The sequence below is a fragment of the Camelus dromedarius genome, chromosome 8 (genome assembly GCF_036321535.1).
Source record: "Camelus dromedarius isolate mCamDro1 chromosome 8, mCamDro1.pat, whole genome shotgun sequence".
NCBI classification, from domain to species: Eukaryota; Metazoa; Chordata; class Mammalia; order Artiodactyla; family Camelidae; genus Camelus; species Camelus dromedarius.
In genome coordinates, this window is record NC_087443.1 from 19,896,725 (window position 1) to 19,915,678 (window position 18,954).

The 18,954-nt window shown below is 43.2% G+C and overlaps 2 protein-coding genes across 7 annotated transcripts in view; one reads left to right on the forward strand and one right to left on the reverse strand.

The window, feature by feature from the left end:
* The window catches only part of WDFY4 (WDFY family member 4), a 267,352-nt gene that overhangs the window by 37,749 nt on the left and 210,649 nt on the right, over nt 1-18,954 (reverse strand). For 4 of the 6 annotated variants that reach the window (XM_064487946.1, XM_031460980.2, XM_031460979.2 and 1 more), the window contains exon 48: nt 15,061-15,129. The exons of the other annotated variants lie outside the window; for them this stretch is intronic. In XM_064487946.1, coding sequence (XP_064344016.1) covers nt 15,061-15,129 — 69 coding nt within the window. The remainder of the gene's footprint in view (nt 1-15,060; nt 15,130-18,954) is intronic. 6 annotated transcript variants of the gene reach the window in all.
* LRRC18 (leucine rich repeat containing 18) lies at nt 240-17,889 on the forward strand. The gene is made up of 3 exons (XM_031460984.2): nt 240-263; nt 13,449-14,311; nt 17,482-17,889. Exons 2-3 carry the CDS (start codon nt 13,548-13,550, stop codon nt 17,501-17,503), a joined length of 786 nt encoding a protein of 261 aa, XP_031316844.2. The 5' UTR covers nt 240-263; nt 13,449-13,547; the 3' UTR covers nt 17,504-17,889.

Below are 18,954 nucleotides of genomic sequence, written 5' to 3' on the forward strand. Positions count from 1 at the left end.
GATACTGCAACCCCCACGGCAGGCTGGGGGAAGCCAGGAGCAAGCCCCCGGCAAGAGTCCCAGCGACCCCAGACCTGGCCTCCCTCTGCGTGGGAAGCAAGCCGGCCTGCTGGGAGTCTGAGTGTCCTGGAGACGCTGTCAGCACTGTGTTCTTTCACCTTACAGGCTGGCGTCAGATTATGCTAATGAACTCCAGATCCCAAGCCTCTTGTTGCCTGGTGACAAAGTTTCACCATTGAGGAAGAGGAACTGAGACCAGCAGGGTAAGTTTTCCTCTAATTGCATTTATTTTACTTTAACTCTGCCACACTACGACCTCTTCAAACTTTTTTTCTCTCCTCCTTTGAGTAATAAGCAACTTTGAAAATGCTGGTTCTCCTGGTGTGCTTTATTTACAACCCCCAGACACCACCGCCACTGGCTAATTCATTATTCAGGAGAGGAGGGAGCTGGCCCAGAGCCCCAGGTAGGAAGGGCAGCTAGCAGGGGGTGGGGGGGCCCAGCTTGCAAGGTTAGTGTGGGAGTCCATGGGGCTTTGGGTCACACTTTCTAATGATCTTTCCAAAGTCTGAGTGTCCTGGAGTGTTTGTGGCACCACAAGGAGGTGGAGACCAGTGTTTGAACTGCTCCTCCACCCACCCAGTTACCCCTGTAAGGAAACTGCAATGCTCGGCCAGCCAGGAGGGCTGAAGCCTGTGAAGGTGACTTCAGCAGCAGACGTCACTCAGTGACTGCTGACTGTGCTGGAGCTTAGAGCACAGTCTGTCTTTTGAGAAGTCCGGACGCAAACCCTTTCTGCAAGTGATCCCGAACACTGGAATCCACTGACACGCGGTGGAGTCCTAGGCTGGGCTGGGCCTTCCAAGGAGGGATCGGTCATGGAACACACTAGAACACATGCCTCACGTCCCTATTTCCACGACAGGTATCATGGGGAAAGGAAGGTGCCCCTACTTCAAGTCTGTGTGACTTTGGACAAGCTATTTTCTCTTCTTATTATTATCATTACTAATTGTGCTTAAAAGGTTGCGAAGACTTTTCTGCTTGGGGATCAGCAAAGACTGTTCCACGAATCCTACATCTGGGATTAATGACCAAGAGGGAGGGTCTTGGGGCTACTGATTTGAGGGAGGCTCTCAATATGGTGCTGTTTGGTGAAATCTATCAGTGTTATTTACCATCATAAAGGTACCGGGTACCAGATTACCATTCATTGAGTGCCCAGTGCACACTAGTCACTTAATGTAGCCATCACCTCATTGACTCTTCACAGCAACCTGCAACTTTCTAACCCATTTTGCAGATCAGTAAACTGAGCTCATGATTAAAACCAGGTTGACAGTGAAGGTGTGGATGGAGTCCAGTTCCAGTGGTCTCAAAGCCTCCACATTCTCCACTGCCTGGGTGCCTGGCTTCTACCGAGTACTTTATACATAACAGGAAAGGAACAGACAAAATGGCTAATACAAGGGCTCTGTCCCTATTTGGAAAATGCTGAAGAGCTGCCCTGTCCTAAACAAAGTGCTGCCTGTTATACGCCTTTGCTTGCATCCTTCCTGACAAGTTATATCTTTGTGCCCAAAGTCATCAGAAAAGAGGTCTGTCTTATTGATGATTGCCTTGGATGCTTCAGTAAAAACTTTAAATAAGCCTGATAAAGACTGAAGGAGGAAAGGGAAATCTGAATTTAGAAAATATTTCTACAGAAAAACGTTAAGATTAGAAGTCGTAGCGTTTTTGAAAGACAGGTGCCGTATATACAAAGACCCCCGAACTATCCTTTTGCACTCTTTTCCTTTAACCTGAAGTATCCCTTTAAAAATGAGACCGTGGTCCTTCCAGTGCCCTTCTGTTCTAGATGGGGACCGATTAGCTGGGGTTTACATAAGCATCCTCCCCGACACTGTGCTTTACATAAGCATCCTCCCCGACACTGCGCTGCACTGCTCTCACCCACGTGTAAAAGGCTACGTGGTTCTGATACCACAGTCGTCCGTGCTTGACTGAGGGTTTTCAGGGTGGTGGCCGGCTTGCTGGCTCTGAGAGGACCCCTGTGGAGGGAGACAAGGGCGGCTGCCGGGGCTGCGTACCACTCCCCGCTGTCACCACTCCAGCGCGGCCAAGTTTGCTGGAGATTCAAGAGAGCACGGGGCTGCCTCAGGTAGAAATTAGAGCGGAGAGACCCTGTCCTGTCTGTGGTCACTCTGGGGGAAGTGTAGGCACGGGCCTTCTCTCCTTGGTTTGACATGTCCTGGGGACTTAAGTATCATTTGAAAAATACGGCACAGCACGTCTGCCCTGGGTTTTTGTTTTTGTTTTTGTTTTTTTGCCTTTAGCCTGCCTGCCTTCTTTCCTTCCTTCACTTCTTCCTTCTCTCCCTCCCTCCCTCCTTCCCTCTGTCTGTCCTTCCATGGTCTCCCCTCCTTCCCCTGCCCTCCTGCTGTCCCTCCCCTCCCCTCTGACATGGAGCCTGGAGCCTTTCCATCTGGCCTTCCCTCTGTCTGAAATACCCTCCCTGCCTCCCTGCATCCTCACTTCTGTCTCTGCTCAGACATCTTCTGGTCAGAGGCCCTTCCTGGTCACGTCTCCAAAAGAGCACGTCTCCCCACAACGCTCTCTCTCTTGTCCCAGCTTTTTCTCTTCCTGGCACTCATGGCACCTGGTGTTAGGTTTGTCTGCTTTGGTTCATCTCCTCTTATAGGCTGTGAGCAGGGCCTTTATTTTGCTTGTTGCGTAAATAAGCACCTCGTTCACAGTCGTTATTCAGTGCGCGCTGTTGATGAATGAATGAACTCCAAAGAACCAAAGGAAGTTCGGCTGCTCCCTTAGAGTTGGTGCTCAGGGCTCCCCTTCAGGAAGTTCACAGGTGGGCGGGTTTCCGCAAAGCCTTCCCCGGAGCTGGGGGCTGTCCCACAGCAGACAGGGGAACCCCACTGGGGTATCCACCAGTGCACACTGCCGAGGCGCACCAGCGTGTGCACCAGATTCTGCACCATGTCCACCCTTAGCAGGCTCTCCCTGAGGCCAGATGGGGTCATGGTACAGAAAGAATGCACAAAGCACAGAGCACTTGAGAACTGCCCCCTACTCTGCCATCCTGGGGGGCGGCACTGTGCCTCCAAGGAGCAACGTCCTTGTCCTCCAGATAAAGTAACCCAGTGTCTGCACGCGGGAGACAGGGATGCCCCAGTAAGTAAGGACGCTGTGCTATGTGTTTCTAACCCACTGGAATCCTGGCGTCCTGGCTCCACTGTCATCAGTTATGATGCATCAGTCCAGTCCCCGCCGCTGCTGCTCCCCACACCTCCCCTCGCCCTGACACACAGTTGCTCACCCTTACCCTGCCCTTCAGAAGCAGCCACTTTTACTGTCCTATTTACAGAAGTGGGGGCTGAAGCTCAGTGACGCTCTGCAGACTGGCCAGGGCCACCGGACAATAAATGAGGAGCTGGGTGGCGGCCCTCGCGGGTCTCAAGGCCCTGTGCTTCTTGCCCTGCCGAGCCACCTCTCTGAGCCCGGCTTCCCTATCTGCAAGGGAGGCCGTGGCTGAGAGGAGAAAAATCCAGTCACACCTGTCTGGCCATAGCGGTGCTTAAACCACGCTGGCTGAAACTGAATTAATGCTCACCTCTTGGGATTTAAAGGTGCCAGGACTGACTTTGGTTCTTCGCTTTCCTGGGAGTCAAGGTTGCTCTGTGTGCTTTGAATGTGTTGGTTGATGAACAAGGCGTTTCTAGTCTGTTAAACTAATAATCTTAATATTTTATTTTAACTGTAAGGCACCTATTCCCTCTGTTCCTTTAACAAATCCAATTAAAACAGAGTACATTCAGAATTACAAAAGAGATGCTATTAAACCAATAAGAAATCATAATCCTTTGTTATTGGGCCATGTGACCCCCTGGGAACTTTTGCTCCAAATAAAAGTTGAATTCTTATTACCCACCAGGGGGATGGGGGCAGTTTGACAGATAACAGCTTCCCGGGCAGCACATGTGCAAAGCCACAGTGATGCTGAGGACAGAGAAGTAAATAATATTAGGGGTAGATGAAGCTATACATGGGAAATACCCCACCAAGATCTTTAGCGCTGCATTGATCAAAATTAACCAGATAATTGCCAAATGAAGTGAACCTGCTAATTTCCATGCAGACTCTCTGTCTGCTGCAGCTCTGATGTCATGGAAAGAACGTCCCAACTGGATGCCCTGGAATGAGGCGGACAGTGTGAGCTTGGATAAACCAACTTTACACCCCACCCACCCACCAGGTCCTTATCTTTGGGTGGGAGGGATATTCCTACCTCAAAGGAGAGCTGTGAGGACTGAATGAAAGGGCAAACTGGAGGGCACTGGCTTTGCAGAGGAGGCATGAAGTGCCTCTAAAGGGCTGGCAGAGAGACTAAAAGCACTCATCTATGCCCCCAGGGAGTCTCTGCTCCAAAAACCAGGTAACACTAAGGCCAGTGGCAGAGAATACCGTTCCTGGCCCAGAGTGGGTGCTGGACAAATGGTCATTCTTTCCCTCAGTGCAGACCATGCCCGAGTCAAACATTAGTGCCTGTTTTGGAAGCCTGGTCAGAGGTTCTAGACACACACACTCCACAGACGGCCCCACCGTGACCACCCACATCTCCACCTGCCCCAGGGCTTCTCAGGTGAAGGAACAGCTCGTTTTGGGAGGGGTTGGAGGGCACAGGGAATGACCTGAAGGGGGAAATCAGAGCAGAGGAGATCAGAAGCTGGCCTGTTACATGCCTAGTGAATGGGTCTTACGAGAGTCAGGAGAGAGAATAATGACTTTTGAATGAATGACTTCACTGGGGCAGGTATGCATTGTTTCCCCTTAAGAGATGTCCAAAGTGCAAAAGCTATTTCTCATTCATATGGCACAAAGCTGGCTATGAAGTTAGTCCCAGATACTGGCTGTGAAACGGCGCTGACTTTGAGGGTTTCAGTTCTACAGTATGTCCACCTTGTCTCAGTGCATCAGTGAAAAGAGTGAAGTAATTATTGAGACTGTCTTAGCAAGATGTTTAAAGATATCAGCTATATATAAATAAAATCAGTCTTACTTAAAAATATAAAGATACATGGGTGTGAAGCACCAGATAAATTCTCGTATCAGAGTGAAGACAATGATCTTACAACTGAAAATGCTTGCAAATATTTGATGGCATTAAAATATAAGTTGCTGTTACATTTTTAATTTAGATATCCATGGGGTGTCCCACCATGCTGTTTGATTCACAATGACTAGATAGAAAAATTAATTAGAAGTTAGTCAAACCAACTGGTTCAGTTTTTCCAAAGTATAAAAACCAACTGTACAAAACAAAAAGTACATTTAGAAACTTCTCATACTTGGGTTTCTAAGCTGTTCATGAGAAATAAAATCTATTATTTGTCTGTCCATCCATCCGTCTGTCTGTTCAGCCATCTATCTGTTTATTTATCTATCTATCCATCCTTCTGATTAAATCTATTTTATATCTCTCTCTCTCTGTAATTGCCAGCTTCCCTTGTGTGGGTTGGTCACACATTGACATCGGAGGAGTCTATGAATTGATCATAACAGGTCATCTAGTGACTGACAAACGCTTAATTTCCAGAATATGTAAACAGCTCATACAACTTAATAACAAAAAAAAAATCCCCAAAAATAGAATATGGAGTCCCAAATATTTCTAAGTTTTTTTAAAAACTGTAAATTTACCTACAGTAAAATTGCCTTTTTTGTATACAGTTGACTGAGCTCTAACACGTACAGCCTCACGTAAGCACCACCACAGTCAGGGTACAGGCAGGTGCAGCACCCCAGAAAGCCCACTTGTGCTGCTCCACTGTTGTCAAACCTTCTGCATCCCTAGTCCCTGGCAACTACCCATCTCTTTTTTGTACCTTTCCTTGTGGCTTTTCCAAAGTGTTGTGCAAACGGAATCATTCCTTATGTAGACTATTAAGATTGGCTTCTTTTACTCAGCAAAATGCTCTTGAGATGCATCCAAGTTGTTACATGTATCAATAAGATTTGTCCTCTTTACGCTTGAGAGTATTCCATTATAAGGATTAGCCAACGTTTCTCATTCATCCACGCACTGAAAGACCTTTGGGTTTTTTGTTTCTGTTTTTGGCAACTGTGAATACAGTAACTATAAACACAAGTTTTCGTGTGAACATAGTTTTGGGGTTTTTTTGAGTAAATAGCTAGATGGAAGAATGCTCGGTCATATGATTAAGTATGATTAATTTTATCAGAAGTTGCCAAACTGTTTTTCAGGATGATTGTACCATTCTGAATTCCCATCAACAATATATAAGCATTCCAGTTGCTCCACATTCTCGCCAAATCTTTGTGCTATTGCATTTTATGTCCTGTTTTTTGTTTTAGGTATTTTAGTAACTGTTTTAGGTATTTTAGTAATCTGACTGTGATTTTCATTTGCTTTTCCCTAGTGACTAATGATGTGGAGCAATGTTTTGTGGTTTTGTGGGCTTATTAGTCATCCACACAACTTCTATGGTGAAATGTCTCATTAAATCTCGAGCATTTTTTTTTATTACATTGTTTGCTTTCTTACTGTTGACCTTGAGTTCTTTATAGAGTCTGGATACTAGTACTTGGTTGAATATGGGTTTTGGTTTTGGTTTTGATTTTTTTTTACAGAGCAAAAAATTTTAAATATTGTTGGAGTCCAATCTGTCAATATTTTCTTTTATGAATCGCACTTCTGCCTAATTCAAGGTCATGAATAATTTCTCCTACGTTTTCCTTTAAAAGGTCTATGGGTTTTTCTGGGGCGTGGGCATAGCTCAGTGGTAGAGTATATGCTTAGCACGCACGAGGTCCTGTGTTCAATTCCCAGTACCTCCATTGAAAAATAAATAAATCTAATCCCCACACTCCCCCAAAAAGCTTCAAAAAAAAGTTCTGTGGTTTTACAATTTACATATCTATGCCCCATTTTGAGTTAATCTGAGTTAATTAGGTTGAGAGTCAACTTTTTTGCATACGGGTAACCAATTGTTCCAACACATTTGTTGAAAAGTCTGGTGTTTCTCCATTGAATTTCTCCTCAGCTTTTGCCAAAAAACAATTTACCATTTGACCATATTTATGTGGATCTAGCTCTAGATTCTATTTTCAATTCCACTGATCTATACAGATCAGTATATGTGATCACTGACCTATATAGATCAGTATGCATGCGCGCACGTGTGTGTGTGTATATATCACATCCTTTCACCAATATCACATGTTACAATGACACGGTAAGTTTTAAAATCAAGATGCATGATACCTCCAACTCTGTTTCTCTTACAAAATAGTTTTGGGTTTCTAGTTCCTTTTCTTTTCAATATAAATTTTAGAATCTGTTTTTTCCTATATACAAGTAATCCTGCTGGAATTTTTATTGGAATCACATTGATCCTTAGCCTAATTTGGGATGAATGGACATCTTAACTATATTAGGTCTTTCAACTCATGAATGGTATGTTTCTCCACTTATTTAGTTCTTCTTTGCTTTCTTTCATCAGTGTTTTTTAATTTCCATCACAGAAATCCTGCACTTTTTTTCAGTTACGTGAAATACACACGTTTTATTTTTTTGGAGCATTATTATTTTTCAAATTTCAGTTTCCAGTAGTTCATTGATAATATATAGAAATGCAGTGAGGGTTTTCTGTGTAACTTTGTAGCCTGCAACCTTGCTAAACCCACTAGTTTCAAGAGCGTATTTTAAATTCAGTGGGATTCTCTATGTGGACAATTCGATCAACTGTGAGTAGAAACAGTTTTATTTCATTCTTTCCTATCTGTCCGTTATTTCCTTTTATTTTTCTTGCATTATTGCACTGACTGGACTTTCCAATGTAATATTAATAGGAGTAATGAATTAACCTTCTTGTATTATTCTCAAACTTAGGGGGAAAAGCATTCAGTCTGTCACCAATTACATTAACTACAGGGTTTTTTTTTTTTTTTTTTTTGTGGGAGCCGTATGTCAGGTTAAGGAAGAGCCTTTTTACTACTTGTTTGCTGAGACTTTTTGTCATGAATGAATACATAGTATTGATATGTGTTTTTTCCAGCATAAGTTGATATGATGATATATTTTTTTCTTTTTAGTCTGTTAATGTGCTATATTATGTTGCTTTCTGAATACTGAATCAACCTTGCATTTCTACTTAGATGTCATGTATTTTATATATATATATGTATTTTATGTGTGTGTGTGTATATATATATATATTCAATTTACTAATATTTTGTTGAGGATTTTTATGTCCAAGTTCATGAGGTATTGGTCTGCAGTTTTCTTTCCTTAAACTGTCTATATGTGATTTTAGTATTAGGGTAATGCTGGCCTCAGAAAATACATTAAGAATTGCTCCCTCTTCTATCTTATGGAAAAGTTTATATAAAACTGGTGTCATTATCTTTAAATATTTGGCAGAATTTGCCAGTAAAACCATTTGAGCCCGGAGGGGTTTTGGGGGGAAGATTTTCAACTGTGAATTCAGTCTCTTTAATAAATATAGGTCTTTTAAGAGTTGTCTCTTTCTTCATGGGTTAAATTTTTTAGTTTGTGGTCAATTTCATCTAAGTTTTTTTCTAAAGTGGTACTATTCTCTTATACTTTTAATGCCTATAGGTTTTCAGTCATATCCTTGCTTTAATTACTGATGTTCATAATTTATATCTTCTCTCCTTTTTTTATTGTCAGCCTGGCTAGAGACTTAACAATTTTATTAAACCTTTCAAAGAACCAGCTTTTAATTTTATGGATTTTTCTCTACTGTCTTTATTCTTTCAATTTTATTGATTTCTACTCATCTTTATTATTTTCCCTCTGTTCATGCTTTAGTTTATTTTGCTCTTCTTTACTAGTTTATTTAAGGTAGGAGTTTATATTATTCATTTGAGAAATTTCTTTTTTAAATGTCCCTAATGTGAACATTTAAAGCTATAAATTTTCCTCTAATCACTGCTTTAGTTGCATACCATAAGTTTTAATATGTTCCATTTTTGTATTTGTTCAGGTCAAAATATTTTCTAATTTCCCTTGAGATTTATTTGACTCAAGGCTTATTTACAAATATGTTAATTTTTTAACTATATGGAGATTTTCTAGTTATTGTTCTAATATTGTCTTCTAATTTAATTCCATTATTTTTAGAGAACACTCTTTATATGATTTCAATTCAATTGTTAAGATTTATTTTATGACCAAGAATAGGGCCTATATTTGTGAATATTACATATGCACTTGAAAAGAATGTGTATTCTGTGCTGGGTAGAGTGTTTTATAAATGTCAATTGGATCCAGTTGGTTGATGGTAATGTTTAGTTCTTTATCAGTGGTTCTCTTGTGGGGGCAATTTTGCTACCCAGCGGACAGATGGCAATGTTTAAAAGCATTATTGGTTGTTCAGCTAATGGAGAGCTACTGGCTTTTAGTGGGTAGAATATTCTGGCTTTCTGCTGCTAAATATCCTACAATGCATAGGACAGGCCTTCCTCTCATCACCACCCCACTCCTGCCAACAACAAAGAACTGTCTGGCCCAAAATGTCAACAGAACCATGATTGAGAAACCCCATTCCTTGCTGATTTTCTCTCTACTTCTATTGATTTGAGAGAGAAGTATTGCTGTCTCCAACTTTAATTATGAATTTGCCCATTTCTCCTTCAAATTTTGTCATTTTTTGCTTCATCTATATTAAAGCTCTATTGTTAAGTACACACACATTTAGGCTTTTTGTATCTTCTTGTTGAAGTGTCTCTTGTGATATTCTTAATCTCAGGTAAATTTTCATGCTCTGAAATATACCTTGTCTGTTATTAGTAAAATCACTCCAGCTTTCCTTTAGTGTTTGCATAGTACGTCTTTTTCCATTCCCTTAGTTTAACTTACTTTTGTTTACTTAAAGTGGATTTCTTATAGATGGCATATAATTGGGCCTTTTTCTTTTATAATCCATTCTGATAATTATCCATTCTGATTACTCTGGAGATTAAAATATACACCCTTAACTCTCTACAGCCTATTTAGAATTAATATTTTACTACTTCAAAAACAGTGTAAAAGTCTTACCTACCTATAGGTCTCATTAACTTCCCCCACTATGTTGTAGTTGTTATTTGCACTCCGTCTACATACCTGGACAGTATTAAAATGTCTGCTTTCAGCTATCACACATATTTTAAAGATCATAAGAGGAGAAAAACAGTCTATTATATTTTCCAGATACCTATCATTTCCATTGCTCTCCCTTGATTCTCAAAGTCCAAGTTTCTCTTTAGTATTGTTTCTCTTTTACCTAAAGACTTCCTTTACCATTTCTTTCGTAAAAGCCCAGCTAGTGGCAAATCCTTTTATATTTCATTCAGCTGGGAATGTCTCATTTGCCTTCATTCATAAAGGATTGCTGGCTGACAGTCCTATATTTTCAGCGTTATTTTAAAAATATTTTTCCAGTACCTCTGGCCTCCATGGCTTCTAGTGAGAAAACGGAAGTCATTCATATTGCTGTTCCCTGTAAGCAATGTGTCATTTTTTTTCTTTAGTTTTTTTCTTTAATTTTGAGCAGTTTGATTATGTCTGAACGTGGACTTCTTTGAGTTTTTCCTGTTTGGGATTCCCTGAGCTTCTTGAATCTGTAATTTTTATGTCTCTCACCAACTTTTGGAAGTTTTTACTCATTTTTCCTTCAAATATTTTTCTGCACCACAGCTCTCTGTCTTCTCCTTTTTATAGAATGTATTCATATATTGATAACGAAAGATGTATATTTTGAGCAGACAGTCACAAGTCACGAGTTCTGGCAAACCTTCTGTAGCTTCTGTAGATTATGGTTACAGTGTCCCATTCTGCGTTCAAAGAATTTACAGTGCTTTTCAAACTAGTCCTTCATGTTGCTACTCAGGCACCAGGCTGGAACCTGCACAGTGGTCTCTCTCTTCGCTCAGTTCACAGTGCCTTTGGGTTCAGGGTTTGGGATTAGGCACTAAAGACCCAGTTCAGGATTTTATCCATTATTCATAGGCAGCTCAGGGCGCGACCAGGAGTTCACACACAACTTTATTCAGCTCTATCCTTTTTGCAATCTCCCCAACACTTCGTGGTTCCCAAGAGCTGCCCTCTGCCCCACCCTTGGTGTTCTGGCTAGAAATCCAGGAATCTTGTTTTCTAAACCTGCTGTGTACTTCCTGCCATGGTTTCTGCCTCCAGGGCCAAGTGGCAGTGAGACAGAGAGGAAAAAGCAAACTTCTACCTCATGGGATGACAGTTTGGTCAAAGACAATTGTTATTCTCCTGCAGAGTTTTAGGTGCCTGCCTGCCTGACTCCAGTGAGATAGGATTGCCTGGGGCTGAGGCAGGAGAGAATGGAAAAAACAGAAAAACAACAGGAGATCTCCTTCACTCTCTTTGACCCTAAAAGGTTCCCTTTCCCAACCTTGGCCAGTAAAAGAGGCTTTTCTTGGAAGGCTGTTGTCATTGGTTCAAAGCTGGTCTTACTTTGAGTTACTCCTCCAGTCTGTCTGATACCATTTATCTTCAGAGATGTCAGCGTGCCAGCTGCTCCGCGCGGGCTGTCCGGGGCCTTCAGCTGCACTCAGTGGGTGATACTGCATTTTAACTGTGACTGAAACCCCAGCTTTCCTTTTTAAACTGCTTTATCCCATCCACTTCCTCACAGTAGCATGATACACACACTTCAGTACTGGTCAAGCCAGGACTGTCTTTGGTAACCAGCCAATTACGCCTGAATGCGGTCGGCCCATTGTTTCTGAAGAACAGGTTCAGCTTACAAGGCCTGCTCCAGAGAACGTCAGTGCTGCTGAGGGCTGAGAGGACTCTCACTGGGTTATCGCGGAGGCCCCCATCCAGCTCCGGAGGCTCTGGTCCAGCGGGACTTGCACAGGGTGGGCAGCTCTGACCTCCAGCTAGGAGTGGCAACAGTGGGATTTATAATAAGCACGTGGGAGGCATTTTTGCCTACTTCCTTTGACACTGAGGATTATTGTACCAGGAAAACAGGGGATGCTAGGCTCACACAGCCTGATTGCTGGCGCTGTATGTATGACAGAAACCTGGTTCCTGATAAAGGGCCTGGATGATGAAGTGGAGAGACTGCAGAGCCCCTCTCCCGCCCATGCCTGCCAGGGAATGGAGGCAGTTCTAGCATTTGTCTCCTGACAGCACACATCTGTCCAGGGTGGGAGCTTGGTCCAAAATACAAAAGCAGCAAGCAAGAGGCACCAAGTTGTAGAAAAGAAAAGAGCCTCGAGAACGGGCAGGCCAGTTGCATCCTCTTCTGAGCTGTAGACCTCCCTCACTCCTAAACCTCAGTCTTCTTCTCTTAATAATGGGGGTAATCCTGTGGACCTTGTTGGACTGTTGAGGATTAAAATCAGTATGTGCGAAGTTCCTGATAATAACATTTAATAGTTAATTAGGGTTTTACTGTGTGCCAGGCACTGCTGTAAGCATTTTGTAGTTTAGATAATTTACACTCCCAAAGAGTCCTAACAGGGGGCTGTTTTCACAAATGAGGAGACTGAGGCACCGAATATGCAAGACAATTGGGGAAGAACTGGATTCTAAGCAAGCATCTGAGGCCAGAATCCACCCATCACTCTGTACGTTCTCCTTCTCCGACGGCAGCAGTCCTGTTACCACACCTATAGGCGCAGAGGTGTCCACAGCTGATTTCAGTGTGAAGGATGTGAGGGGAGGGAGACAAGGGGGTAGGAGGTGGAAAAAGGCAGCATTCTCATTTTGGTTCTGCCAGGCTCCAAGCTGGCCCCCTCCGTGCTCATGGGCACAGCGGTACATCCTTCTACTGGTGGGTCGAGCCAAAGACCTCTCTGTGCTGCTTTTATTGCAATGCAGTCATAGGAGCCGAGGCCTGACTAGTTCCAGACGGTGAAGAGGGAGGTAGCACACGTGTCATTCTTAACTCCCGTCTTGTTCCCTCATCTCCAGGCTGCGTTGCTTCTGAGACCTCAACCATCCCACCCTAGGAACTCATGAGATAACTCTGAGAAAAGACTAGATTTAAGTAGGGATCTGGGAAATGGCAGCTATCCAAGGCTGCCCCCACCCCAACACACACGAATACACATGTCCCCAGGAGGGGAAATATGTCAAAGTCCAAGACAATGGATTGTAGTCGGGGACTGGCGTAGCCAGAGGGGTGGTAAGCATCCTTCAGGCCAACCCTGAACCTCCCATTTTACATCTGGGAGCACTGAAGTGTGAAGCGGGCATTCGGTTTGCTAACGCTCTTTGGCTAGGCTACTTCTGCTCATGGCCTAATTTTTCTCCACTTTCCTCTCAATCTCCTTTTCAACCACGAGAGAGTGAAGCATTAAGATTTAGGGGGAGTCTAGAACCCTCATGTCCTCTCCTAACTAGATATTTTTTCTTTTCTTATCAGAGTGTACCTTCTAGCAGTTTCATATGACTTTTTTCCTCAAACTGATCACCAATCAATCAGAACTATCTACTTCAAACACACTCCCTTAACTAAAAGAACATGGCCAAGGGTGGCAAAGGCCCCAAGGGCAAAAAGATCACCTTCAATGTGGCCAAGAATTGCATCAAGATCACATTCGACGGGAAAAAACGCCTCGACTTGAGCAAGATGGGAATTACCACCTTCCCCAAGTGCATCCTGCGGCTCAGTGATGTGGACGAGCTCGACCTTAGCCGGAACATGATCAAGAAGATCCCTGACTCCATCTCCAAGTTCCAAAACCTGCGGTGGCTGGACTTGCACAGCAACTACATCGATAGGCTGCCTGAGTCCATCGGCCAGATGACCACTCTGCTCTACCTCAACGTGAGCAACAACAGGCTGACCGCCAACGGGCTGCCCGTGGAGCTCAATCAGCTCAAGAACATCCGCACTGTGAACTTAGGCCTGAATCACCTGGACAGCGTGCCCACCACGCTGGGCGCCCTGAAGGAGCTCCATGAGGTGGGTCTCCATGACAACCTGCTCAACTCCGTCCCCACCAGCATCTCCAAGCTCCCCAAGCTGAAAAAGCTCAACACAAAGCGAAACCCTTTTCCCAAGGCAGAAGAGGCGGATACATTCATAGATACAATCAAGCGGATGGAAAATCTGTACCTGGTGGACGAGAAGGATCTGTGTGGGACTTGCCTGAGAAAATGCCAGCAGGCCCGGGAAAAGCTGAACAAAATCAAGAACATGACTGTGACGGCACCGAAAAGGGCCATCTTTTCTAATTTGGTCTCACCCAACTCCATGGCCAAAGGATCCCAGGAAGATTGGAGGTGACCTGGGACCCCGACCCCAAGGCAGGAACGGAAATGGGAGGGAGGGAAGATGGCAGTGGGTGCACCCTCAGAAAACTGAGGGAGTCTTCCATCACTGCAATAGCTCCTCCAGCCAAGCCCATAAAATACCTTTCCTGACCTCCTTGGCTTGTGATTTTGTTGATTGAAAGGCTTTTAGTTCTTTGCCATTCCATACATTTCTGTCTCTGCATTCACACACCCACATGTACAGGCACAATGAGTCAGGAAAGGGCCGTCCATCTCACTTCCACCCCAGAACTCTCCTGCCTACAGCCCACGGCCCGGGCAGCTCACACGAGCATACTCTTAACCTCATTATCACCCATTTCAGGACCACTGCCAGCTCCCAAATGGGGAGCCTGTTCTATAGGAATGCTTTGGATCAGGGCTTCAATAGTCAGGAATCTCAGAGGATGGGTTGGTAGGAGGGCTGATGGACATTTCATCTTAGGAAGGGGACAAAACTGGGCCACAGTGATGGGCAGATACTGTCGCTAAGTACTGGCATTAACATCTTGGGCTTAAAGCAGTCCTATCCTTTTCTCTTATCTGCACTTGCATAATTTGCTCTAGGAGCTTTTTAGCCTAAACCTGCCAGCCCTTGACTGGCTGTGAATGAATGAGGTTGCACTCCCATCTTATTACGTCCAACACTTTTGCAGACCTTTGTGGAGTAAGGAAAGAATGTGTGCACATAGGGGTTGGTGCAGTCAATAAATAAATACCTCGTGAGGCACTGTGCTGGGAGCAGGGACTGTGTCCAATGGGGGAAAGCTTGCCTTGCCCTGTGCAACCTGTGGGGAAGATGAGATGAAAGAAAACAGAGCGTGATGTCATTGTTTGAGGAAGTTAGGAGATCAGAGCCTAACGGTGTGCAGGGCTGGCCTGGAACAGAGAAAAAGCCAAAGATTCTGGAGTTGGACACATCTAACCTAGGGCAGCTCTGCCTCTTCCTTGCCATCCATCTCCCTGGGCATTCTACTCAGCTTTGGTTCCCTCATCTGTAAAGTGGAAATAACACCAGCCCAACTCTAAGGGTTGCTGTGGGTCTCCAGCAGATGCTCAGAGCAGGAGTACTTGGTAGAAGTCAGTTCTCTCTAAGAACTAGAGCTTGGTGCAACTCAAAGCTGAAATTCCACTTTGACAGTGTCCCTAGTCCCTCTAGAGCTGTTGGCAGAAATGACAGAGGTAGAGTCAATCCTCACAATAGCTGAGGACCTTCTCTGGACCACTCACTCACGCCTTCATACTGCCTAAAATAAATGGATCAAGGAAGACAGTGTTAGAATAGTTTTGTTTTGTTTTGGTTAAATCAAGGCTTTCCTGTGTTGGTGGCAAGTTTTGTAGTGGTTAATGGAAATGCACCAAGAGACGGATATCCATTAGTTCAGTGTAACTAACATATTTCTTTTTCATGTTATAAACCATAGCAGACAGTGTGCTTCATTTTTTCACTCCTCACTGCTGCTTTTCCATGTTAATGCTTAGCTGTGACGACTCTATCATATTTCTAAAATCTCTGAAGATATAGATTCAAAATTCCCTTTTAAGCTTTCCTCTTTATTAAATGTTTTCTATTATAAAAGGAACAAAACCATATATTGTTTTAAATATAGCAGCTTAGAATTCTACAGGGTAAGCCAGCTGTAATATTGACAGATTTCCCTATGAGTTATTTTTCTGTGTATATTTTTATACATAGTTAAAATAATAGCATTCGTGTCATTTTTATCCTGCTTTCAAACCCAAGTGTTTACACGATCTTAGTAACCATAATTTAAAACATCTGCGAGATAGTTTAGCATGAATATACGTTACTGTAAGTTACTATTGGGCTTTCAAGTTGTTCCCAGTTTTTCACTAACAGAAATTGTTTTGTGATGATGCCTGAATGGTTAAGACATTTAAAATATTTTGCATTATTTTCTGGTAGAGCTTCATTATTGCAAATACTGTGTTAAAGGGTGTGTTTTTAAAATAATTTTTGATATGTGCTATCAAGTGGCTTATAAAAAGTTTATACCCATTTATATATCTACCAGGAATATATTAGAGAACCCATTTCATTATGTCCTTGTGAGCACTGAATGTCATTCTTTACAATTTCCCCTTCATTTAATGACCAAAATGATGTCTTAGAAGCCCGTCTGTAGAGGAATAGAGGACCCGTGTCTGTGAAGTGCATGATGAGATGTCATGCCTGAGGCTCAGGAGTCCCCACGGGAGTGCTGGGCCTTGAGCATGTCCCCAAGGGAGCCATCCTGCTATTTTAGCTACTTCATCTCCATCCCAAGGGGCACAGAGGCATTCATTCCAAACAGAATTGTGGCTAGTTATTTGGATCCTGTCCATTTCCATTCTGTCCCCTTGAGACACTTTTTCTTTAGAATTAGTGTTCCCTTCTTGGTCATTCAGAAGGATCAGCGAAGAGCAGGAGTTAAGGAAAAAGATCTCCGTGCACCTCCACAAGGGGTCTTGGTCTGGACCACAAGTTGGCCCTTCTACTCCCTCTCCGGCTCCATCGCAGCAGCTTCGCCCACTGCACGTGGTCCTCAAAATCTCTGCCCAGTGCTTCTCCTGGATTTCCTGCTGGCGGAGTGGGTGGCGTGCACGATGACGGGTTTTGCCGTCCTTCATCTCTAGGTGCTTTGCTGGGCTTTCACGCCTGCAGCTATGTCTTAGGGAGAGATTTTAAGCGCACTAAACCTCACCAGGCTTGAGAAATTAACAGGCGGGGGCTTTGATCTGCCCCAGGATGCATTCACCTTAGACCCCTCATTTGTCAGGAAACTTTGGCGGTAGGATGAAGCAAAGACGAGACACGGAGCTCATTAAGAGGAGGCATCTTCTATAGTTTATTCCTTTTTCTGTCAAGGGAAGGTTTCGTGTCAACGGTCCCTCATGCCCTAAAAGACCACAGTCACCTTCACTTCCTGGAGAGCATATTAGGCCCCCAGACACTTGATAGGAACACCATGGGGTTTCTCTTTCCTCAAATAGAACAAAAGTCCTTTCCACGCTCACCCAGTCACCACCTCTCTGAGAGTCAGGCATGACCTAGGTGACCCCTGTGTGACCTCTACCTAGCTGTGTTTTACCCCGTGACATGGAGTAATCACCTCGGCCTTTTGTGTCTCCATCCCCAGGATTCGCTCAACATCTCCCTAGAGTAGCTTATGACAAAAACTTGAAGACTAATCAGCTAAGAAGAATAAACAACTCTGATGAAGAAAAGCGCTCAGTTAGGAGAAGAAAGAGAGTGTCATGGGGAACATTCTGGAAGCCAGGCTCTCTGGTGCCGGCCAAGCCATTGAATTGCTTCTTAAATTCACTTTGCCTTTTTTGATGATCTGTGTGCAAAAATGACTTTGGGAAATATTTGATGTGTGATTTTTTTTTTTAATGTGTATAGAGAAAATGCTTACGACAACGATAGATATAAATGATAGACAACTAAAGATTTAAAAGAAGGCTTTAAGACTTAAAAGACGTATGCTCTTATGCTTAACTTGAACTGGTAAAATCCCAACCCCAGTTGCCTCTGATAAGTTATGTGTGTATAACATGATACCTCAAGCAACTAAAATTTATACCAGGAAGTCATACCAAAAAAACCTCAAATAAAAAAAAAAAACTACATAAATCAAAGTAGAATTTTAACGAATCTTTCAGTAATGCAAAGGTAGGCAGGAAAAAGAGAAATGAACAACAGAGGGAAAAATAGGAAACAAAAAAATATATAATGGCCAGACTGATGTGCTAACACCTTAGTAATTTGTTAAATGTAAATAGTCTGCTTTGTTTGGCCCCAAACTAGGAATAACCAAGTTTCCCTCAACAGGATGGTTTAACCAACTCTGGTGTGTGATACCAGTCAGCAATAAAAGCGCACTATGGATACAACTTGGATGGATCTCAAGGCATTGTTCTGGGTAAAAAAGGCCTATCTTCAAAGGTCACATACTCTGTGATTCCACTTACAGAATATCCTGTAAATGACAAAATGCTAGAGATGAAAAACAGATCAGTGGTTGCCAGGGGTCAAGGCTGACGAGGGGTGATTGATGCTGAGCATGACCATGACTGTGGTGATCAAATTCTGTACGTCGATCGATCGTGGTGGGGTTACAAGAATCTGCACGTGTGATAAAATGACAAAGAACTATGCATACAAATTGTGCCAATGTCAGTTTCCTGGTTTTGAAATTGTACTTTAGTTATACAAGATGGAACCATTGGGAGAAATTAAGTGAAGGCTGCTTGGGGACTCTCTGTATTATTTTTGCAACTTCCTATGAATCTGTAGTGATTTTAAAATACAATAAAAAATTTTAAAAAAATCTTACAGCCTATATGCAGCAGAAAACAGATCCTTGTGTATCTGCCAAGTGCTAATTTATGAGTGACTATGGCAAGCGTAAAGTTCCTCAACCATCCTGAAGAGTTAAGGCATTTTGGGAGAAAGAGTGCCTTAACCTTGGATCACCGGACTAACTTAAGATGATCCATGTTGCTCTTATCTTATTGAAGATTCCCAAGAAAGATGCTAAAATAATAAAAAGACAACGCATAGCTTCCCTGTCTGTGCCCCAGGTTTTCTGGTAGTGGCTGGACACAGG

Coding starts and splice junctions, on each gene's coding strand:
- LRRC18 (XM_031460984.2), top strand. CDS start 13,548: ATGGCCAAGGGTGGCAAAGGCCCCAAGGGCAAAAAGATCACCTTCAAT. Junction 14,312..17,481: donor GGATCCCAGGAAGATTGGAG/GTGACCTGGGAC, acceptor CTCCATCCCCAG/GATTCGCTCAACATCTCCCT.